A 23,973-nucleotide genomic window follows, 5' to 3' on the forward strand; every position below is an offset into this window, starting at 1 on the left:
TAAAGCGTAGCTACATTTTAATAAGCAGGGAAATGAGCACACTGTAGGGTTAGCTGGACAAATTCCTTTGCTGACTAAGCAACCGCGCTGCTCCATGGTAGTCGTTACCCAGGTCTAGTGAGGTATAATTTACTACTGTGTTACATGCTGAGTGAATATTAAGTACGAGCTGCTAAGAATACTCAGGGTATTTGTACGTCTGTGTGTGCACATGTGTGTGGACAGGTGTATGTGCAGGTACACGAGGGCAACCTTGGATGTTGCTCCTTCTTTCTCACCTTGTTTGAAGCAGGGTATCTTGTTTCTTATCACCACACACGCCAGGCTTGTTGCTGTGACCTTCTGGGGACTCTCTCATTTCACTGAGGTGTGCTGGGATCACAGATGCACTATACCACATTCGGCTATTTCTGGATTCTAGGGATCCAAACTCTGAAAAAAAATTCATACATTTTATAATTCATACAGGTTATATGCACACATCACTCCCTCCTCTAACTTCCTCTGGTTTCAATCTCACCTCTCTCCCAATGTCGTCTCTTTTTTTCTATTGTGAGTAATAACTGACTGAGTCCAACTAGTGATTCCCGCGTTCGCGTGGGTATGTGGACATTCGCAGGGGCATGAACGAAATACGAAATATGGACTCCCAAGGCAGAGAGTTCATAGACTCAAGCCAACTGCAAGATAAAAGGTGAGACTTGTTTTTGATATGGATGAAAATAAGCAATCAGGTGGAGGGAAAGAAAGTTTGGATTTCAGACAATCATTTTTAAAAGGGGGTGAGACTTAGGAAGATGAGGTCGAGGGAGGGACTGGAGAGCGGGAAAACAGAAGAGTGGCAAGAAAAATCCGTGAATGAGGCAACCGTAGCTCTACACAACGGCCAGCAGGGGGAGCTGCAGCCCATTCTTCACCTCACACTGCCCAGGTGAGGAGCTCCGATTCCCCAATCTATTTACTGCTAAAAGACTTGGTTAAGCCACTTAACCTTTCTGTTCAGTGGAGGTGACGAAGTGGAAGTGAGAATTAAATGAGATACTATGTGGACCGTGAATTTATATAATAAGGCAGTGCAGCATAGGGATAAGGAACTGTACCAGACATTCAAAATAAGACCCCAGCCTACTAGAAAACGGTGCCAAGGGGTAGCGTACCATATAACAAGGGAAGCCGTTGCAGTTATTGACCATTTTATATCTTGGATTTGTGGACTCCAGGTGCCTCTCTCCTTCATGTTCAGAAAGAGGTCATATATAGGATGTCCAGAACCCAGAGTTCTGTACCTTTAATTCTGCAGGGAATGTCTGCGTTGAGGCATGTTCCTCCTTTTCTTGACTGTTCTTGGCAGGAGACAGTGACATAAGTCTGGGTTCAGGGTCTGAAAACAAGGTTAGAAGGCTGACCAATCTGCTACCCTAGCTGCCCCTGGGGTTTGGGGACCTTTCGGCTCACACATGCTCTGAGACCACAGAGGGCTTGCACAACTGAAGAGATCAGGGGCAGGCTGACCACATCAAAGTGATCACGGATCTGGACATCTCCCAAGGCACAAGTCCCTCAGCAGTCATGGTGGCTGTCTCCACCTCCCTAAACTTGGAAGAAGAATAAGATCTGGCCAGGACCACCGTCAAGGCTTGGAGGATCATGGAGAAGCTTCCTGAAGGTGACTATTTATGGCTGTGGTGCCTTTGTGGAGGGCCTGGACCCTTATTATCATTTATTACATTTTTCTCCTAAACACCCTGAGGACTTTCTTTGGAATAAATGAAAGACTAAGTTGCTTTAGAAGTAATACTGTTTTTCATTAAAACCTTTTCCTGACCCCTCCAGTTCCAATGATGCGTTTCTTGCTTGGTGTAACTGGGTTCCAAGGTAACAATTTTAGTTTTCTACCATAAGAGGTGAAGCGTGTGGCAGCTTTGGGTCCCTCTATGAAAACCCTCCTTTCCGTCAGTAGCCCAGGAGTCACCCTGTGACACGGTGAGGAAAATAGAAGTGGGAAGGCTGGTCCCAGCCTTTCATAGTCTCAGATATCGAATGGGGAAGGCATCTCTGAAGGGAGGGCAACGGCTTTGATGAGGTTGAAAGGAGGGAATATGGACATGGATCAAGGCTTACAAGGGTAATGTGGCCCATGAGTCTGACTAAATAAGAGACATCCAGAATTTGTCTCACGAGCTTACCAAGATGCTCAGTCCCTGAGCAGGCAATAGCCGCCAGAACGCCTGTCAGTATGTGGATAGCTATGGCTGTCCTGGAAAAGACGTTCTCAGTTCCCTTTCATGTGGGGAGCTTGGATGCTTTGTTGATTACTTTAGTTTTTTTTACTACTAGCCACATGACATTAAATGGCAGCCACAAAGTTAAATGATCTAAAAGTAAATCTGCTGAAATTACAATGATCACGTGCAGAGCCCAGTAGCTTAGGGCCACTGTTGGACCATCCTGAAAAGGTCTATGACAGCGGTTCTCAACCTGTGGGCCTCGAATCCTTGGTGGGGGTCAAATGACCCTTTCACAGGGGTTGCATACTAGGTATTGACATTACGATCTATAACAGCAGTAAAATTACACTTATGAAGTAGCGATGGAATAATTTTATGGTTGGGGGTCGCTACAACATGAGGAACTGTGTTAAAGGGTCGCAGTGTCAGGAAGGTTGGGATCTAATGTATAGGGTGGAGGTATTCTGGAGTTTCGACCCCAGAGGACTGAGTCCATTGATCTTACCTTCTTCCCAGAGCCGTGAACCTCATGGCCAAGTTCAGCTACCTGGGCCTCCAGAGCTCTCGAAAGAGCTGACAGCCATGGAGATATGTGTGACCACACTGGACAGACAGTAGGACATCCAGATTCCTGGCTTGCTTCGTCGCAGAGTTGGCAAGTGGCAGAGTGGGATTTTAGACGAGCTTTGCCTTCGCCAGCTCAAGGTTCTTGATCGCTCAGCCCGACCATTCTACCATGGGGCACAAAGCCGAGTCACACATTTCTTCCAGTAGGAAGGTTCCTGCAGAGTCCTCAGTCTTCCACAAGGCTTCCCTATCAACCAGTCCCTCTCTTCCCTTGGCCAGTGTATTCTGACCCCTCACTGCTACCCACCAAAGCCAGCAGCAGCAAAGGGAATTCCAAAGACTCACTGTATACGAATTTTTTGGTGGCTGAGGGTGGAAGGGAAGGGTTCTGTCTGGCTTCATGAAGGGCTTTTCCGAGTGTTTGGTCAGGCTAGCTGAAGGGTCCTTTCAGAGTAAACCCTTCAAAGAATCTCAGGCACAACCTCCCTCAGGACCACAGAAGAAGGAAGCTGCTTCCATGGTGGGTCAGGAACCCAGGTAGCCTTTATGGATAAGCTTCCCAGAGAATGCCCATGGATTTGGGGGTCACCTGGGGTCTTCTGGCCTGAAATGTACTACTACTACTTTAATGTGTGTGTGTCTGTGTGTGTCTGTGTGTGTGTGTGTGTGTCTGTGTGTGTGTGGAATGCATCTGGGCTACCACTGTCTTGCTCTGTACCGGAAGTGTGTACAAGCACTAGGAAGTGCCTCTTCTCTCATCTCAGTGTGCCTGAGTGTGTGCACAGAAGTGTATATTTATGTAAGGCTCCTGTGTCCTGTTCAGCAGGGCATTAAACAGAGGTCCAGGGAGGTCACTTGAAAGAGATTGGGGATGGGGGGGGGAACAGGCAGACACAAAGAATGACGATTTGTCTATAGTCTGATCAAATTGTAATTTCTACTTTTTCACACAGGGGTTATATACATAAAAAGGCAGGATGTGGGGAAGGGGATGACACAGGAGCATAGGTGTTTGGGGAGTACAGATATCTTTCAGAACAGGGTATCGGCTGGGTAAAGGTTCAGGGGACAGGTCACTATAACTCTGCCTATGATTCACTTGTCCTTATCTAAGTTGGTACTATCTGCCAAGGCTGCCTATTTATAAGGTCTATGACTACTCAGGCTGGTAAATTTCCACCAAAGCTGCCTGTTTACAATATCTTATAGCCATCTGTTTCAGTGTTTTTCCACAGAGACCCAAGACTTTGTGTTAGCAGGCATGTATGTCAGGCCTATTGCTGATTTTAGGTCTTCAGTGTATAAGCAGGACTGCCCCTGACACTCCTGTAGTGAGAAGAGAAAGATTAAGGTGAGGTAAGAAGGTGTCTAAGCTGGGAGTGGTGGTTCATGCCATCGATCCCAGCCCTGAGGAGGGAGAGGCAGTGGTATCACTGTGGGCTGGTTCTCTCTTTATTTCATGTGGGTTCTAGGGTATCCAAGTTATATTGGCAGTCTCACTGACCCCAGAGTGTTTCTAAACTCAACAAATGTTTACATTCGAATTATTTGCCCATTTAACTGTCAGGGACTTAACATCCCAAAGATTCAGGAAGATATTTAGGTTTTATCTTGGAGTAAATTGACTCTATCTATACCAGTGGTTCTCAACCTTCTTAATCCTGCAACCCTTGAATACAGCTCCTCTTCTTGTGGTGATCCCTAACCATAAAATGATTTTTTTTTTTGCTACTTTGTAACTATAATTTTGCTACCGTCATGAGTTATAATGTAAATATTTATAAAGACAGAGGCTTGCCAAAGGGGTTTGAGGCTCTGATGCTCTAGACTGATACATAAATAACAATCTTACTATGATGGGCTCAGACCACCGGCTAATGCATATGGGTGTTGTCCAGTATTTTCCATGTTTCCATAATTGTCTTAGGGACAGGTATGGCTACCCCAAATCAGTACTGTCTTTTATCATCACCTTTTGCACCCTGGTGAGGTGCCCAAACAATGAATCCTGGGCTGGTAAATTGTCCAGTGGCTCAAAGACAAAGCAAGTGGCCTCTGAGTGTCCGGACCTTGCCCCAGGCCACCCGGACTTACTTCTATTATCCCAAATCTGTTCCTTGTACATAACTTCAGAATCATGAATGGTATTTTCCTATGTTACTGTCAGGATTATAATTCACATTATTATTTTATAAATTGGGGCTTTTACCCTAATAATGCTGACGGCCAATTTCGGTGGTGATTTTTTTCTAATGGACTAATCTGGCTGCAATTGTGATATAAATAGACAAAAGCACTTGGTTAATTTCTACAAAAATCAGGATAGCAGCAAGAGCAAATATTGGATGAGGAGCGACTGCATCCACTTAGGCCACAAGCCAAGGTCTTTAGAAGAGCATGGATTAGAGGCTAAATTCCAAATTAAAAACCTTCTGCTAATGGTTCAGTTTCACCCGCCTGTCTCGATGAAGGGCTTGGACCCAGAGATTAACCTATGGTGGAACCGTGTGGCACCTCCCTTCTGCCTGAGGCATCTCAGAGACCCTGGGCAGGCCGAAAGAAAAGGTGAAGTCCACTGCATATGGGCTCCACCTACAAACCTAGTACCCTGTGTTTGGGAGGTGAGACAGTTTTTGTTCCTTCTTGGTGACTGCCACTTCTGAGGTGTCTGGTAAGACTAGCTACCCTTCAGAGGGCTCTTTAATGTCATAACATAGAAGACTGTCACTTACTGTGGAACTGAAACACCAAGACCACTGCCCTTCACACCCTGTGAGAAGCACAGGTTACTGGCCAAGTATGGAAAAATTACTTGGGGCCTAATGGTAAGTTTTAATGGGTGTAGTCCATTATTACAGGCCAGGGCCATAAGAGGCTTCCATGAAATGTATTTGGGGTGATTTTTTTTAAAAAAATCATTCCAGCAGCTACCCAGGAGAAAAGGGGGCACACCCAGAGGATCTGATCTGGGTTTTCTAAACTGCCCTAAGTTCTCTTGTTTTAACAGTCAAGTCAGCCGTAGTAGGCAGCAATGTATTGAATATTTTTTTTTTTGGCACTGCCAGAATCAATCTGAACACAGCCATTCCGTGCTCCATAGAAAGCCAGCTGACCTCAGACAAGTGGGATAAACTCTTTCCTTTAAGCTCTTGAGCAATAAGCAAAATGGCTTCAATGCTGTCTCCACTGAGGAAATTACGTATATAACCATAACCCCCGATTTCCATTTCATCCCAACTCACTATCCTCCAACAGATGTCCACCTCCACAGCTTGTTTCCTTCAGCAGGTGTCCCACTTCATACCCCTGAGGCCCTGAGAAGATATTCCTGATGGTGGCAGATAAGAATACAGGGTGGAGAGGCTCTTGTATGTGCTGTCCAAAGTCTCTTTCTGTGGGATTATGAAACCCCTGACCTCTGACCCAGAGTTCAAAGGCAGATTGATTATTTCCTTGAATAAAATTGATCACCTGGGCTTACATTAAATGGATATTTTAAGATGTTTCTGACTAATACTATCTGACCGTCAGCTTGCCCCCTTGCCTTGATTGTCACAGACCTTGCTAGGTGGATCCACGGTGACTGTTAAGACAGTTTTGGCTTTTTTCTTCATTGCTCCCTGTGGTAATATCTGAGTTCATCGTGTAATATTTCCCAGAACTTCTTGAACACTGGTTGACCCAGAAGGCCAGTAGAATGTAGTATTAATGTCTTTAGGGGTAGTTAAGTTACTTTTATGTAGCTGTGACCAACACACTCATGAGAACAACTTACCAGAGGGGAAGAAGCGGGGTGTTTCGGCTCACAGTTATGTGTTCTTATGTGCTTGGGCAGAGTATCCTAGTGGTAGGAGCATGTGTCAGAGGGCTCTCTTGGTCACAGGAAGGGACTGGGGAGAAGCGCTAAGGACCTGCCCCTATGACCTACTTCCTCTAGCTAGGCCTCATTTCTTAAGTATCTGGAACATCTCAAAATACCACCAGTTGCTAGGGGTCAAGTGTCTGTCAGATGTGCTCTCTGGGGGGACATTCTGTATCTAAACCATAACAGGGTGAGACAGGGCATTTCTAGCAGCTGTCTGTCTGTCTGTCTGTTGGCTGTGTGTCTTCTCGGTTTGGCAGTTTCCTCACCAATGTTTCAGCAGGCTTGAAATGAGTGTTCTCTCAGGTCTCTTCTACTGTTTTTAGTGACATGCTCTGCCGAGGCTCATTCAACATGCTTACTTCCTATGTAGCAATTTTGTTCAGACTCTGATGCTTCTGACCTGCACGGTTTGATTTCTACAGAAACACCGCCCTACCTGATGAGATGCAGTGCCCAGAGCTCCATTAGATTCAATACAGTGCAAGGTTAATGTGGCTACCCTCATGATGGCCCTTGAAGTCCCAGCTATTCTAGATTCTTTATGCCCAAGGATGCCCTGTTGGTGCAAGGGTTAATACCACCTGTCAGAACCCCATGGGGATTGGACTGTGTCTCGAGGTAGTGAGTTTTAAAGATCTTGTGCTAGAAGGCAGAACGTTTCTTCTTTTTACTTGTGCTTTTATTGGGACTTTAAATGTAGCCAAGGCATTAAAGAAAAAGAAAGGGGGAAAAAACTTGGAAAGCTTTTATACTTTTTGTAAAAGAAAAAAAAAATTTCTCTCTCTCTCTCTCTCTCTCTCTTTTTTAAACCATTACCCAAATCTCCTCCAAACACACAGACCCTACAGTATCCCTATTAAATTATATAGAGCGAGTCCAGCCCTTGACTGTCAGCAGGGCCCATCATTCCTAATTTATCGCCCCAGGAAACACAGTACAATTATGGTAATAAATAATAATAGGATTCAGTACATGACAACATGAATGATGGAGCCTCTCAGAATTCATTTACATTGCTTTGTGTTGCAATCATCGTGCCTCTAATGTAATGCCAAGCAAATGAGCCCCTTTGAATACTGTGCAATCTATCGCAAGTCAACTGGCACAAAACTCACTCAATAAATCATGTTCAAACACATGCCTGTAATGACAGGTAAATCAACAATGAAGTAATTGCATTTAATGTATTGAAATACTGGACAAAAAAAAAAAAAAAAAAAAAAAAACCCAGTGACCTCAAAGTGACTTTTTGTAAAAGGTATGATATAGTTGCAGAGGGAGAGAGCTCCTTCCCGCGAGCCTTGCTTTGCTCAGATGCACACGCCATTGCTGAGGAGGCTGTTGTCCCTGAGAGGGCCCTGATTTACCTTCTCCACTCCGCAGTGAACACGGGCGCAGGCTGCCATATACTTCAAAAAGGTGTTCACCAGTACGGATGTGAAAGTCCTGGAGGATCGAAATCAGCCCCAAGCAGTGCAACCTCTCCTCCACCCGGGCTGTCGCCCACTCAGAAAACCTGAAGGGGCAGGGAGAGCCCTGTGTCAGGAGTCAGAAGGGATGTGGCTCCACCCTGCTCTGGGACTCACTGGATCCCTCTCCGGCTTTAGCCAAGCTCTTCGGCTTTCGACCCTTTATGAAATGAAGCATCTGGATTGTCATGTCTGAAATTCACTGCAATTCTAACATTCTCTGAAGCTCTGATTCCAACTGGGGGGGGGGGGGGGAGGCGGTGTCTTTGCTTTTAAGGGGAAAGTAAAAATAATAAAAGCCTGAGCTCTTCTTGCCCCCGAGTGTCGGAGGCACTGGTTTGAATCAGCGTGCATCTCTCTTCATCATTGTTTCTGTCGCTGAGGACTTGTGTGCTTCTAATTTCTGTGGAACTTAGGTCCTGCCCCTTTCTGGGCAAGCAGACAAGTCTGAAAATAGGTCCCCAGGGACAATGTGGATGGATAACAGACAACATGGAAATGACAACCATCCCTACATTCCTCATCCCTTCCACCCCAGCTCCCCTCTTCCCAGGGACCATGTCAAAGAGAGATGAAGCAGAGCTTCTATGAAGCCAAAGGCCACTTAAGAAACTTTTCCGCTCTTGTAGAAAACTCATTCTTGGCCGAAGGCTGCTCCAGATCAGCCCTCCCTGCAGAGTGTCTGTCCCTCCTCACTTCTGACCCCTCTCAGTGGATCCAGCTGGTCTTATATTGCTCGGCTATGAAGAAGTGGGAGGAAGGAGGAAATCACACCACACTTTGAGCAGGAAGACCTGGCTAAGTTCTAGCTCTGTGATTTGCTTGAACGGTGGCTTTGTAGATGTCCCTTCGCTTTGCCCACTGCTCCATCTGTAAAGCCTCAGTGAAATTTGTGGTGGCTCTAACCAGGTCTTTGTAGGGAGTGCGACAGATGGACAGATGTGACCTGGTCTTTATTGGTCATAAAACACAAAACAAAACCTTTTTTTTTTTTTTATGATGACCAGGAAGAAAAAAAAAAAAAACATTCTGAGACAAGGGATGATCTCAAATAATGCTTCTTACCAGAAAATTATCTTGGTTATTTAACTGAATATTGTTCTCCTCTGAAACTGCTATGGGGGAGGGGTGACTAGAGGGGAAGCTATGTGGATCTGGTCCACATCATTCTTAACTTAGAAGCCCCTAGAGCAACAATAACCAGCATTTACTAAGCACATTGATAAAGGATGTCTTTTCTCTCCTTGAGTAAATGACAATAAAACGCTTTAAGAAAGTTGCCACAAACATGTTTGACACATCTCTCAAACACGCTTGCCTGCTGCACTCTCTTTTCCTTCGCTGAAATGGCATGTTTTCTCTTTTCTTTTTTGTTTGTTTGTTTAGGCTTCTTCACCCAAGGTCTCTAACTGGAACGATAGCCATCTCAGAGCCTTTGATTCCCACCCAGATGCCTTCCAAGATGAAACTGGGCCACAGTTTTCCCAGACAACAACAGTCCAGAAAAAGAAAGCTATCTCATTTCCAAGAAGGAAGGAGTCCAGGGAGCTGGAGAAATTCACAAACATTCATGGTGGAGAAGGAAGGAAGTCAGGCTGACAGACCCCTCAAAGCGCTTGAGTAATTGCCGATGGGTTTCTTAGTATCACGAGACCTAAACTATGCCACCCTCTTCTGTATGTTGGCCCATCAAGAACCACAAAGGTTGGCCCAGAGACTGCCTGCTGCACTCTTTCACAGCTGTATCCCTAGCTTCTACTTGGTTTGACTCAGAAGATGTCAACTTGCAGAACAAAGGCTTAGTGATCAGAGTTGATGGATTGGGGGGGGGGGGGCAAAACTGAGCCCCTGGGGCAGAAGGGTAAGAGCCAGGAAGGTTCTAATCCTAGAAAATGGTTACCAGTTTTAGGAGGTAAATTTGTTCCCTTAAGAAGGGATCATTGGGAATTGGGGGACCTGGCTTCTTTAGTTGATCTTAAGGACTCAAGGAACTTTCTTCTGGGTGTTCAACACTGTGAATGATTCAATTTGGCCTGCAGGAAAGACTGACCTGCATTTGGCAGGAAAAAAGAATCAGATACCCACTCCAAACTTCTAAGGGTCAAAGGTCCCTTCAGGAAAACACTATCAGCAAGCTGAATTTAGGGTTAGGAGGGAGAAACCACCTTGTAGCCTAAAGCAACCTTGAACTGACAAGACAGTCTCCTACGCCTGCTCCAACTGAACATACTGCAAATACATATTTATAGAAAGCAATGGATTTTAGCCTATCAATAAAAGTGGCTTGTAGATGCCCAAATCACCACAATTCAAAACATTGCTATGCCCTGGTTTCTTCCTATATTGGTCCAGCCCTCACCCACCACCATCTTTTCCTTCCTCTCAGGAACTCTGCGACAGCAAATAAACTCCTGCCTCTTGCCATTTTATTAGGCAGCTCCCAGGAGCCAAGAAGTTGCAGCCCTGGCTGTGAAGTGACTCTGGTGCAGGCAGCTTGATTAATGACTGAGGGTCAGCAGATGCCACCTCGCTCGCTGGATCCTCCAGTGCACCCAGAACCAGCAGGAGATGAAGGGAGGGGAGAGCACGGGGGTGGGGTGGGCTGGATGAACATAAGAACTAAGTGCAAAGTTACCTGGGCAACTCTAGCTTTCTCCTGATGACAGGAAGGGCTGAAATGCCCCTCCCCCACTGTTCTCTTTTTAAAGTGAATAGGCAAAGGAGATGCAGAAGTAGACAAGTTTTAGTCCAGAACCTTCTAGGCAACTAAGAGGATAACTCAGAAAATGCCAGTAGCAAGTACTGGACAGAAGCTCCCCAAAGCTACTTACTACACTATCATGGGTTCTGGGTAAGGAACAAGCAGGATCCTTTGTCTCACAGAAGATGATGCTTGGGCAGGTACCCAAGCAATTACCCTAGGACATTTGTTCATTTGAATGGGTATTTTCCACAGCCAGGGACATTCGGTTTCTTTGCTTGTTTGCTGTTACAGTAATTAGCTTTTCTTCCTTGCGACCGAAATACTCAACAGGAACAACCTTAAGGGAGGAACAATTTATTTAGTCCATGGTTTCTATGGTGATTAATAATCATAGTCAACATGAATGGATTTGGAAGATCCATACGTATAAGAGGTATGTATACCTTTGGGTATTCCCTTGGAGGAATTTCTAAAAAAAAATTTAAATTGTGGAGGGGGTGGACTCATTTTAAATGAGAGGGCTCCGTGCCATGGCCTGGGGTCCCTGGCTGAACACAAAGGGAGAGCAGAAAGAAGATGCCAGCTCAGCAGCAGGTTACAGTGTGAGCAGCCCCTCCCACCCCACTCCTAAATGCTCATATCTCCTTGCTTTCCCACTGTGATGGACTTCATCCTTTTAAAACTGAATCAAAAATAAATTCTCCTCCCTCAATCAGTTTCTTTTAGGCATTTTGTCAAAGTGATCAGAAAACTAACTACTGTCACTTCAGAAGCCTCAGTCCACCAAGCAAGGAAACATGTGGAGGAACGGTCCATGTCACGGTGGCGGCAGCACATGCAGACTGTGTCTCACTTCCGGGTGGATAGCAAGTGGTGTGCACAACAGGAAGAGGCCAGAAATAAAATACCCCAAGGACCCACCTCCCAATGTCCAACTTCCTCTATCGAGGCCCCACCTACCAGAGTTTCCAGACCCTCTGCTAAAAGCACCCCCAGCTGGAGACCGCGCATTCAGCCTGTGAGTCTTCCGAGACAGTTTACAGGCAAATCACAGCATCCGCAAGCATCTCTTTCAACCCAGTCTAGTATCCTCTGCTAAAAGGGACTGAGATCACAATCTCTCCTTGCCAGATGCCTAGAGGACAAGCTGTAACGTAGACTTTGCCATTCAAAGCATCTTTGCTTTCCTTGTTTATGAAGTGTGAGCACCTGCGGAGCAACCGCGTTTCCAATTACACTGTGTTTGTTTCATCTGAAACTATTAATTAGGAAGGAGGCGTATATTCCATTGGGATACTGGGTCTGATTAGAATAACCTTTAAGAGTCAAGTCTAAATCTAGAACTCTTGACATCAACCCCCTGACTAGGACTCAGAAACAGTCAGAGAGACAGAGGGACAACAGAACCACATAGGTCACGGAGTCCATACTATCATTTAACAGACATGCCAGCTAAGATCTGGAGAGATAAACTGTTCATTAAGGAGGGCTCACACGGCCATCACTGAATTGCTGGTGAACCCAGGGCTCATCCCTCTAGACTATTGTTCATTCTGAAATAAAGTATTTTCCCTGGTAGTTGAAAACTGAAAGGTATAGGTGGCACTCAAGTCTTCAGCTCCAGATATTTAAAAAGTATTATAAGAGAAGGAAAAAGAAGTCAAAACTACTTATAACCTAAGCTCCCTTGAGTTCTCCAATAGAAAATCAAATTTCTCTCCCTCTTTCTTTCTCCCAAACTTATGTGTCCTTTCCCTTCCCTTTTCCTCTCTTCATCTTTCCCTTCCCTCCCACGTTGTCTAAGATTTATTTAGGTGCCAGAGGATAGGCATTATTGCACAGAGCACATTTATGGGAAATGGTGGAAGAGATTGGCTAGGAATAGCCGGATGAACTCCAGGATACAGGCACAAAGCAGCTCTCTCTGGTCAGATTCATCGTGTGAGCCATGCACAATTCATGTGACCTCCCTGGGTCATACAGCCAGAAGGCTTGCCACACAGCTCAGCTATGATTTGAAATGAACACTCTCGAGTCCCAGCTTGAGGTGAGAAAAGGAAATCATGGGCCAGGATTCTCCAGCCATGGAAAGTCAATGCCTCTGGAAGCTGCAGCTTCAACATCATCATAGGTAAAAAAAAAAACAAAACAAAACCTCTCATTTATTCAAATGAGCTCCTTTCTCACAAAACAAAGTCTCCCTGAAGGAAGTAAACAAAACCTTTAGCCCTTGTCCTGTCTTGTGCCCAGTGCTGAAATAACCCCCCAGTGTCAAGCACACAGGATGTTTCTCTTGGCTTTTCTGGGGCTCAGTAAGACCCTTCCTTTTCAAACTACATGCCTGAGTTTTACGTTTTGTTTTAATAATTATCAGACCACCACTCTCTTTTGCAGCCAGCTTATCCTGGCTAAGCATCAGGCTAAGCATCAGGCTAAGCATCAGGCTAAGCATCAGGCTAAGCATCAGGGGCATCACCAGGAACAGCTTCTTCTTCTTATTTCTGAGTGGTCCCCACACCTGGCATGATCAGAGTCCAGAAATGTCAGGCCAGGAAGTAGAGTTCCTCTTGCCTGCCGACTGAGAGGCTTAGACGCTAGACAATGGACATGCTTTGCAGTGTGCCAGCTGAACATGACGAGGCTCTAACAAGGAAGGGGTGGGAACTTGGAGCTGTGGAAAAAGGGAAGCCACGTTGACAGATGGAAGAAGGGCAAACAGTCTATGAATTCACATATTTTTTTTTAATCTTCCAAGCAAAAGAAGACTAAAAGCTACCCTATCTCCATGTACACCAAAGAACTGTTTTCTTTTTTTCTTCTTTCTTTCTTTCTTTCTTTCTTTCTTTCTTTCTTTCTTTCTTTCATTCTTTCTTTTGACAGAGAGGAGGGAAACTGGAAACATGTTTGAAGGCAAAAGGCTGCTTATTTCTGCCAAAGTGTGGACTTTTTTCCCTGCCTCTGGCAACTGTATCAGAATCGAGATTTCAGCAAAGAAACCCATTCACTTGTCACCACATAAAACCTCTGTTCCACAGAGGAAATGACAGAATTTCACCCTTAACTGGCTTTGTCAGCCGAGGGGAGAAGGGAGTGGAGGAAAGAGGCCAAGACATCTTCAGTCCAGGGACATTTAGTGATCTCATTGCCATGTGAAGGGGAGTCTGTTTCTTTAGAGAGGTTTTATGCCATCCTAAGACAAAGACAGAGAGGAAGGACTTAGGACAGGGTGACCCCAAGTTCTCAGCCTCTGTTAAAGGAGAGATTTCACTCATATCACCACAGAGGACCATAGGCATGTCCCTGAAGAGGCCAGAACAAGATCCTCCTCTCCTGCTGGAGAAAACCTGGTACTTGCTTCATACCGACTGGAGCAGTTGCTGGTGAGTGAGCTTAGCATGGGCTATATCCAGTGTGCTAAGCCAAGGGTTCATTTCCCACTTTATTTTCTGCCAGTGACATTTCTCGGTATCATCTGCCTAGCCAACTGGATTTAGCCCCATCTTCGAATGCTGTTAGATGACAGGAGGGAACCTTCTGCAACACTTAGTCCCCTCAGGTCAGAGGTTCACCATACTCTCCATGCAGGATGCCCTCCCACCTTCCAATTCTTTGCATTGCTTCCTTTTCCATTTGTGATCGGAGTCCAAGTACAGCAACTGCAGCGATGCCCTGAGCATCCCCTGTATCAAAACCTCCTGAGTTCCAAAGGCTGAGGTCAACATCCAGAAAACTCTGAACCAGAGGAAATGGGTTGCCAGGATGCAGGGTTGTTTATCATGCTCTCAGCCTTAATTAGGTGTAAGTAACATCTTGTCAATGTTCTGCCACATGTGCTAATGCTGTTGGGGCAATTTGACCCAGCCTGACAGCTTAAATCAGAAACAAGAGCCAACACGTCAATGATGAGGCCAAACGGGAGGGATGCATTAAGAGAAGTCTGGAAAACTCTGGACTTCATTACAGTGGCCCTGCTTTTCAAATGTTTTTGTCAAAAGAATTTCGGCCTCATAGGGGGATTACACTGGCCCTGGGGCCTCCCACGGCCACCTGGACACAAGAGATTTTCTGCAAAGGGGTTCTTTGAAGAAGTGATTGAAGGAAGATGGGAACAGGGAAACTGCTGATTTGGGTATAATTTCTACAAATGGATCTATTGAAATTTAAGAGGTGCACTAACGACATTTTGGGTGAGTTAGAAAAAAAAAACCTGCTTAAAAAATTGGTTTGCAGCTGTTTCTTTTTCCATCTTCGCCCTGGGCTATTTTCAAAATGAAAAAAGTGAGATCAGGTCCTGACCAGGGAGGTAGCGTTGAAGGCCGTAATAAAAATGTAGAGCCCTGAAAGACTGAGGCGATAATCTTTGGAAGGTGTTAGAAGCACATTTGACTTAAGAGAAAGTTTCTCAAAGCGGGGGAAAAACCCATTGGCTATAAGGACTGGCACCTTAGCAGGCTGGCCCACACAGGAATCCTTTTGCCAAGTCTCCAAGGACTGTTGTCTGGAAGACATCTGCAGCCAAGATCCCAAGTAAAGACAGACCAGGAAGGCCATGGTCTGCCATTTTAAGTGTGAGGAGAGGAATGAGGAATGTTGTCATACCTGGCCATGCCAGAAAGTTCTGTGTTTCTGGCAACTTAATTATCTGGTGATCATTAAGTAATGAGGCCAGGCCCAGGTGCACAGTTTCTCTACAGGGTGTAGGGCTTATATTCTAAACAGTGGAGAACATTGGCCAGGGCTTTACAAAAGAAACACACACACACACACACACACACACACACACACACACACACACTTTCTCGACCTTTTCAAACTAAGAAGTGTAGGCTCATACTTCTGAGCAAACCTCTCTGTAAGGACTCAGGAGTAGTGTGTGGTCGACCCGACATGGATTCCAACACATGGCAATCGGTGGCTTTACAAGGGGGCTTTTCTAGAGCTATTTTACCCAGTGGTTCCTACATTCTTTTTGTGGTGTTGGGTGGAGTTGATGTAGCCTGCAAACACTGCTTCAGAAGTTGAGATGGATTCCTGCCTGAGTTTTAAAGCAATGAACCAGCTCAGAAACAAAAGCATTTGCATAGTGTTTGGTAAATAAATACTTATGTTTTTAGCATTGGAGGATGATGATGATGATGATGATGATGATGATGATGATGATGATATATTCCCCTCACAGAAAAAAAACAAACAAACCCTAAAAGGTATGTAACCTTCCCTTTGCCTGAAAAGCTCAGTTATTTTTTTAAAAAATCTTTTTCCTTTTCTTATTGGTATGGCTGTAAATTGTCCTCCTGGCTGTCTCATGTCAGACATAACTGAAAACTTTTTTTTCCAACCTACCTGGAGACAAGGCATCGTCAACATTGCTGAGCCACTCATTCTTTTGTCAGCCCGGCCCGTGAGTAGCAGGCTTTTTTTGATGGCCTTCTCTCTGTCTCTTGCACTAATATTCCTGATAAAAGCAGTCAGGGACACATAGCTAGAGAACATAGGGACCTTAGGCCAGCTTACCTGCTCTCAATTTTTCCTTAAAAACAAACAAACAAACAAACAACACAAGATGCTGGGTGGTGGTGGCAGATACTTTTATTCCCAGTGCTCCGGGAGGCAGAGGCTGGGGGGAATCTCCGTGAGTTCAAGGCTAGCCTGGTCTACAGAGTGAATTCCATGACAACCAGGGCTACACAGAGAAACCCTGTCTCAAAAAACACAACAAAAAACAAAACAATAACAAAAGAAAAAAATAAAGATTAAAAAGAAAGAAAGGAAGAAAGAAAGAAAAGGAAAGGAAAGAAAAGAAAGACAAGCACTCACCACCAAGAAGGCCTAGTTTTTTCTTTCTCTGCCATGAATACTACAGATGGAGATTAGTGTCATCAGACTCTCCATTCCTCTGACACACTCTCCTGGCATCGCTTGAGCAAAGCATAATGATGTCACTGGGGAAAAGGATTTTTTGCTGTGCTCAAAAAATTTCTGTTGAGCCAGGCCTGGTAGCACAGGTGCATAAGACCAGCTCCTTGGGAGGCTGAAAGAGGCGGAGCGCAGGTTGACGACCAGCCTGGGCTCAGAGTGAGTCCAAAGTCAAAAAAGTCCAAAGTCTGGGTAATTTAGCAACATTGTATCTCAAAATAAAATGTGGAGAGGGCTCTGGGGAGATAGATCAATTGGGTAAGTCCTGACCACGCAGCATGAAGGCCTGAATTAGAGTTCTAGGACCCACATGAAACCAGGCATGGCGGCCCATAGTTGTATTACCAGCACTGGAGAAATGCATGCAAGCAGATCCCTGGGGCTCAATGGGCAACTAGCCTGGCTTAATCAGCCATCCCCAAGTCCCAGTGAGAGACAATATGCTTCCAATACCTACCAAGGTGGATAGGTCCTGAGGAAGGACACAGAGAATGACATTTACCTCCATGTATACATGTATATACGTGCATCAAACACACACACACACACACACACACACACACACACACACAGAAAGCGAGCAACAATAGAAGGCTGGAGATATAACGCAATACTCAATGGTAGAGTGTTTGCCTACTATACATGTTGCCTTAGGTTTGATTCCTAGAATCACAAGGAATACAAAAGAAAGAAGGAAAGGAAAGAAAGGAAGGAAGGAAGGAGGGAAGCAAGATCTATGGAGTTCATCATATATATCAAATTATTCTAGATTCTCGGAAATATGGAAGCTAATCTAATAGCCAGCACTGATAGGATTCTTATTGTCTCTAGCCCCATTCTAAGTACCTTACATAAAATATCTGGTTACTATAATAATCTCCATCTTGAAGATAAAGAGACTGTAATTAACCAGCTTACAGTTGGAGAGCTCACGTGTGGAAGAGCAAGGACATCCATCCAAGCATCTCTCCCTAGCCACACCACTGCACTACCCTGCCTGCCAACCAGAAGACATGGCCCTGCCCCATAGGAGGTCACAGTCTGTTAGTTGAACATTATGTGTCCATACAATTGAGTAATTGGGCCTCTGGATGTAAATGAGTCATCCTGTGAAACGTCAGGGCATAAAAGCCCACCTGACATTCGATGACGTCTCAACTTAATCAGATCATGCCTGTGTTGGTCAATCTGTAGAGTGCACAGCTCCTGCAGCAAGCATGGCCCCCTTCCTTCTCAGACTCTCAACAGCTATTTCTATATCAGGAACTTCCCTGTGCTGACTTGTCGCTGGCCACAGATGACATCCACCTTGCCTTCCTCTGGCTTTCAGAATTCAAAGCATAATAATTTCACTGCAAACACGCCTATATTTTTTCTTGTTTAAATAGCATCTTAAAGCCCGGCCTGGTGGCATAGGTGAGACTCTATCTCAAAAGCCAAGCTAAACAAAGAAAAGCAGCCCATAGAAACCCAAATTCTCATGCTAGGCACTTTCCTATGGGCTTTTCCTACTGACTGGGAGGTGGGACTATTTATTCCCTTTTTATGGATGACTAAGGAGAGGGACTGGCTTGTTCAGCCTGACACAATGGGATAGACAAGCCTGAGACTTGAGATGGGGTGACCAGCTTCAGAACAAATGCTGTTCCTCCCTTCCTACTGTCTGTGTTTCAACCACTATGGCCTCTTGAATTCCTAGAGGTGTTGGGGCTGGGGATAATTTGCTTTAGAAGTCTCAGTTCCTCCATAATAATGCTGAGTGGCCACGGGGACCGTGGTGAGGTCTGGTGGCTCAGATGACGATGAAGATGGTTGTGTATTGTCAGCATCTGCCTCCACAGCTCCTGCCTTCAACCTCAGTCCCCTATCCTGGGTTGTACCTCACAGACACCCTAAAGCCTCTCTCTGGATGACTCCCCTCCTCTGCTTGCCATATTCATGTAGGTCTCTCTTGGTGTTGGATGTTTTGGCAGTTTCAATTAGAACTCTCGAGAGTGGGACTAGCCCCTGTTCTAGGCCGCCATCTTTCTAAAAACTTGGACAGAAAATTTTAGGAGTTGAAGAAAAAAAAAATCATTACAGTTCATAAAGGGTTCAGAAGCTCACCTGAAAACCTAATTAATCACAGGCAGCATGCTCCAGTGTTCCAGCTAATCAGGGGCTTTCTGCTTTCCTTTGTATTGCCAGCTCCCAGCTCTACTGCACCATTCAGCTTCAAGTGGAGGCTCAGTTGATACTTCTGACTGACAAAAGCAATTAAAAGCATAATACAAATTCCTTACAAACCTTGTTATTATTGTGAAGGTGTTTCGGTTGCGCGAGGCGCTTTTAACAATCCTTTTGATTAGTCATTCGCCGAAGTATTTGACTAAACATTTCAAGTCAAGTCAAAATAATCACAGAGGAGAATAGCACTTACGACATCGCTTAGGGAAATTGTGATCGCTGTGTGTCGTTTTCTTTGCCTTTTGGAATTGTGTAAATAAACGGTCTTGGTCCATTTTGTGTTGCCACAACAGAATAGCACCAACTGGGTAGTTTACAAATGAAAGCAATAAAGGCTCATTTGGTTCATAATGCTGAAGGCTGTAGTTTGTCTTTTTTTTGCGTCTTCATATGGCGGAGACCCCAACAGGCAAGACAGAACAAATAAACAATGCATACAGAGCCCCAATCCTATCCCAGGTCTCCACTCCCATGACCACATCTAATCCTGGTTACTTTCCAAAACTCTCACCTCCCAGCATATGGCTTTGGAAATTAAGTGTGCAATGCATGAGCTTTTGAGGGTGACAGTTCAAATGATTGCATAATGCTACCCCAACACCCGCCCTCCCTTTCCAGCTTTAAGAAGTAGACTCTGGCATTTTCCCTTGATGTCATGGTGCTGTCCAGTTGGCTGAAAAAGAGAGATAGCTTTTCACCCCTTTAATAACTTACCAAGGGAAGGAGGGACTTTTGTGACAATGGGCAAAAACAGCAGCCATTTCCAAGAGGTGTGTGTGTGAGAGAGAGAGAGAGAGAGAGAGAGACAGATAGAGAGAGACAGAGACACAGAGAGGGACAGAGAGAGACAGAGACACAGAGAGGGACAGAGAGCGAGAGTGAGAGCGAGAGCGAGAGAGAGAGAGAGAGAGAGAGAGAGAGCGAGAGCGAGAGAGAGAGAGAGAGAGAGAGAGAGAGAGGGACAGAGAGCGAGAGTGAGAGCGAGAGCGAGAGCGAGAGAGAGAGAGAGCGAGAGCGAGAGCGAGAGCGAGAGCGAGAGCGAGAGAGAGAGAGAGAGAGAGAGAGAGAGAGAGAGAGAGAGAGAGAGAGAGAGATTATTCCTGAGGCACCAAATGTGAGGAGATAGCAGTCTAAATCTTAAACTTTTCTCCCCGAGGGTAAGGCTTATTGGTTACTTACAGGATAAAACCCAGGGAGGTTTAAGACATGCAGGGAAGTGAAAGGAGGCAAAGTGACTACATCGGCAGTCTGGAATTGAAACACCAGACTTCGCCTCCTCACAGGATGCCTTTTCAGAAACTGGCCGAGGAAGAGGCTCTGAGGATGAAGTTTTGGACCTCAGGTATTAAAAGGTAACCTCTTTGGGCACTTGCACAAGCCCCAATGAAGGGTCAGTGGTTCCCAGTGGTCTGATATAAATAAAAAGAATCTCCTAATTTATAAAAAATGAAGAAAAAAAAAACCCCAACAATGTAGGCAACGGTTACCATGGTGACCTATAAAACTGAGGTGTTGTTTAGCAAAGCTACACCACTTAGCTTAAAACGGGTGATAAAAGCCAGGTCAAAAATAAGTGAAGCTGGGGAGTTTATTAGTGTTCTCCCTCAGCTTCAGAGGAATCTCTCAGTCAATTGGGCCAACCTGGAGGAGTGGGTGCTTGCATAATCTGTTTGCCAGATGGCCACCTTTGCTCCCAGCCTCAGCTCCTCTGACCTGGTGCAAAGTATGCGGACAGTAATTGCCGTCAGTGATCTCAGGTTACCAGATGGTGTCTTATTAATGGACCACTTGACTCCGGGTAGCATCTGATATCACACTTTGAACTTCTTGTTGTCATGGCCCCTCCCTTCCCTGGATCCTGACTCATGGTTGCTATGGTTGCTGACATTTTCACCTGCACTTCCTTCCCCATACCCCGCCACATCCCCCACGAGGCTCTGGATGATCAATATTCTTTTATTATTATTATTATTTTCATAACATCCTCAGACTAGAGCACCTTAGAGGGCACAAGCTCCCCGAACTCACAGATAGCACTAGGGAAACCAGGAACAGTAAACTCTTCAATGGAAAGGATTTACACCTGTTTCAACCCAGAAAGCTGGATGTAGTTAATAATCTGGTTCTCTTGTGCTGTCTGTAGATCAAGGCTCCACCTGGATCCCCCAGACAATTACATCTATCCTAACTCCTGAGTATTATTTCCCATGTACTTTACAAAAGAGCCTAATTTGTATGCTTACTCCAGACCCTCCTACCCTAGACACTAATCCTAAACATTGTTTCTCAGTCAACAGAAACCACCCTTAGGGAAGAGGTCACAGATCACAGGTTTGAACCAACACTGGCTAAATGAGTCTTGTTAAGCTGGATTTCCTTCTTGCCCCATTCCTTGGCCAGTGGGATGCACCCTCACTCCAGGAGCACAGCATCCATTCCTGAACACTTCACAAGGTTAGTCGGTAAGTGCACGTCTTTCTCACCTGCCTAAGAGTCTCGATCCTACTGACCTTAAAAATGTAACTCCTGGACCTTGAGAGATGGCTCAGCTGTTAAGAGCACTGGTTGCTCTTCCAGAGGACCTGGGTTTCAGTCCTTAGCACCTGCCCACTAGCTTGCAATCATCTCTAACTCTATTTTCAGGGAGTCCCACACTCTGCTCACCTCCACGGGGACCAGGCATGCGTGTGGTTTGTAAACATACACAGAGTCAAAATGCTCACATCTATTAAATAGGTAAATACATTTGAAAAAGTGCAACTCACAGTCTATGGAGACGGTTCAGTGGGTAAAAGTGCTTGTTATTCAGGCCAGACCTGAGTCGGGATTCCAAAACCTCACATAAAAGCTGGAGTAGGCAGCAGATATATCTATAATAGTTGCACATGCCTCTGGGGAGCTGGAAGATGTTGTGGAATATTCGGATGCTACCAGGGCAGCTAGCTTGGCTTACATAGTAGTGAAAGAACCTCTCAAAGAAATGGAAAGGCAAGGACCCATACTCAAATGTTGCACAACATCGCACACACACACACACACACACACACACACACACACACACATGCGTGAACACACACATACACACACAAGTTTAACAAGTGTAATTTCCATTTCCTTGTGCTTAGCATGTGTGGTCATCAACCTAGTTTTCAAAAAGAAATTTTTTTTCACTTTTTATTTATTTTTTATTGGATATTTTATTTACATTTCAGATGCCATCTCCTTTCCCCATTTCCCCTCCCTAGAAAACCCCTATCCCATGCCCCCTTTTCCTTTTTGCTTTTATACAATTTTTTAAAAATGTTAATCAAAGGCTTTATAGGTTTGGTAATGCTCAATCAGAAGTGTAACCCAATATCCAACCTAGATATATAAACTATCTTTGACTGGTGGAGACACGTGAACATCTGTCTCCATGTCCCACCTCTTTCTCTCTCTCATCACCTAGCTTCTCCTCTCCTTCTTCTCCTCCTCTCCTTACTCCTTCTCTTCCTCTCAGTACTCCTCCCACCTTAGCTCCTCCTACATATCACCCTTCCTGTTAAAATAAAACTTTTCTCTCAAAATACAATTAGAGCATAATTATGCCTATTTGTACCAGTGAGGTACAAGATAGTCCTAATACCCAGTCCATCATTTTGTTGACTAACCAGAACCTCTGTCATCTCTCCTAACTAGAACACTTAGTTCTGAACCTGGCTTTTTTCTTGGCTTTAGAATGAATGTCAGCTGAAAACCACCCTCTCAAATCTTTTCTCTCAAAGTAAATAGCAGGGATTGGCTATGAGACTATAGGTCTTCAACCCTGTCAGAAATCCAGAATGACTGAGTTAATTGAAATTATGGGAAGCACTAAACATAGCTTCTAAAACCTAGTCAATTTATAGAGACCACTGAACACCTGGAAAGCCCCTATACTACCGAACGTTGGAGCATCAAATCTTCAGCCTTCTGGCCCAGAATCATCTGACAGACCTTAGTGATGCAGAATTATTAAGGGCTGATTACTCTGTCTAGGCAGATATAATCAGTCGACTATTCTGCAAGTGTGTCCTTTTCTGGACAGTAATTTGTCTGTAGATGGAAAGAGCCAATTCTTGCCTAGTGGCTGTCACCGCACAACTGCAGTAACTCCAAGAATGCTCAATTTCTTCTTAGAATCCACGACAGGAAGCTGTCAGGAGCAGACAGGTCTCTAATCAAAATGAACATTAATATATAAATATTTGTAACATCAATTCTATGGACTTCTGACGTTTTGAAAACCAACTATCCATGTAAGGTAACCTGGACTGTTGTCTGTTAACTCCTCTCAGCTATTTCTAAATAAAATATGGAAAACACCCTAACAATAAACTCAAAGCCATGAATTTGCTATAGTCCCTTAACTCATAGGCTAACTGTCCCAAATCAGTTTAAAAAGTTAAAGAAGGACTGGGTCTAAGCCTTGTATTCCTAAATGTGTTATACAGGCACAATGCCCATGGAGTATCAATATTCATCTCACTTTTATATCAATAAGAAGTTCGTACCAATGAAAGCCTTAAATTTGAAATCAAAGTAAATTTTGTACCATTTAAGAAATTATAACGTCATCTTGATATTAATTATACAGATTTCTACCAATAGGTTATGGCTATGCAATGAGTCCTAGCTAATCCTCCCTGTTTCAACAAAACCACTACTTTTCCCTAGAAAGACAGACCATTATTAACCACCTTAGTCCCCAAGCCCAGGGAATAGGGGCGCTGACTCTTCATTAACTTCTTCAAGCTGATTATGGGTGTTGAGATATTAGAAGAGGGGTGGGGGGAAGAGTAAATTGATAAGCCTCTGATGCTGTGTCTTCACTGCATCCAGATGGAATTCCAGGACATCGGAGGTTTGGGCAGGTCTACTCAGTATGCTTGATGAGTAGATACACCAAGGCTGTGTATTCTGCAACATACAATTCTCAGAACAAGTTTTAGTATCAAGAAAAAAAATTTTTTTTCCTAG

At 44.7% G+C, this 23,973-nt stretch overlaps 1 protein-coding gene and 2 long non-coding RNA genes across 34 annotated transcripts in view; 1 reads left to right on the top strand and 2 right to left on the bottom strand.

Annotated features, from left to right (window-relative positions):
- The window catches only part of LOC143434667 (uncharacterized), an 11,332-nt gene extending 5,155 nt beyond the window's left edge, over positions 1-6,177 (bottom strand). For 3 of the 4 annotated variants that reach the window (XR_013104326.1, XR_013104324.1, XR_013104323.1), the window contains exons 1-5: positions 6,038-6,177; positions 2,734-2,959; positions 1,287-1,381; positions 521-680; positions 279-432 (exon numbers count right to left, since the gene is read on the bottom strand). This is a non-coding gene — a long non-coding RNA (uncharacterized LOC143434667). Of the gene's footprint in view, positions 1-278; positions 433-520; positions 681-1,286; positions 1,382-2,733; positions 4,122-6,037 lie in introns of all 4 variants that reach the window. The other variant, XR_013104325.1, reaches the window with a different exon arrangement.
- A 7,718-nt stretch (positions 6,178-13,895) lies between these two features.
- On the bottom strand, positions 13,896-19,497 carry LOC143434668 (uncharacterized). Its single transcript, XR_013104327.1, has 3 exons — positions 19,169-19,497; positions 18,856-18,992; positions 13,896-14,023 (listed from the first exon to the last, which is right to left on the bottom strand). It is a non-coding gene; the product is annotated as an uncharacterized LOC143434668 (long non-coding RNA).
- A 117-nt stretch (positions 19,498-19,614) lies between these two features.
- Positions 19,615-23,973, top strand: part of LOC143434669 (uncharacterized) — a 45,287-nt gene continuing 40,928 nt past the window's right edge. For 11 of the 29 annotated variants that reach the window (XR_013104345.1, XR_013104343.1, XR_013104344.1 and 8 more), the window contains exons 1-2: positions 19,752-20,317; positions 21,376-21,429. Coding sequence is in view for 9 of the 29 variants with exons in the window: in XM_076913962.1 (XP_076770077.1) it covers positions 20,182-20,317; positions 21,376-21,429 (190 nt within the window). In the remaining 20 variants the exon portion in view is untranslated. The other 18 variants (XR_013104335.1, XR_013104339.1, XR_013104330.1 and 15 more) reach the window with 5 other exon arrangements.

This window comes from Arvicanthis niloticus, chromosome 16 (genome assembly GCF_011762505.2).
Source record: "Arvicanthis niloticus isolate mArvNil1 chromosome 16, mArvNil1.pat.X, whole genome shotgun sequence".
Taxonomy (NCBI): Eukaryota; Metazoa; Chordata; class Mammalia; order Rodentia; family Muridae; genus Arvicanthis; species Arvicanthis niloticus.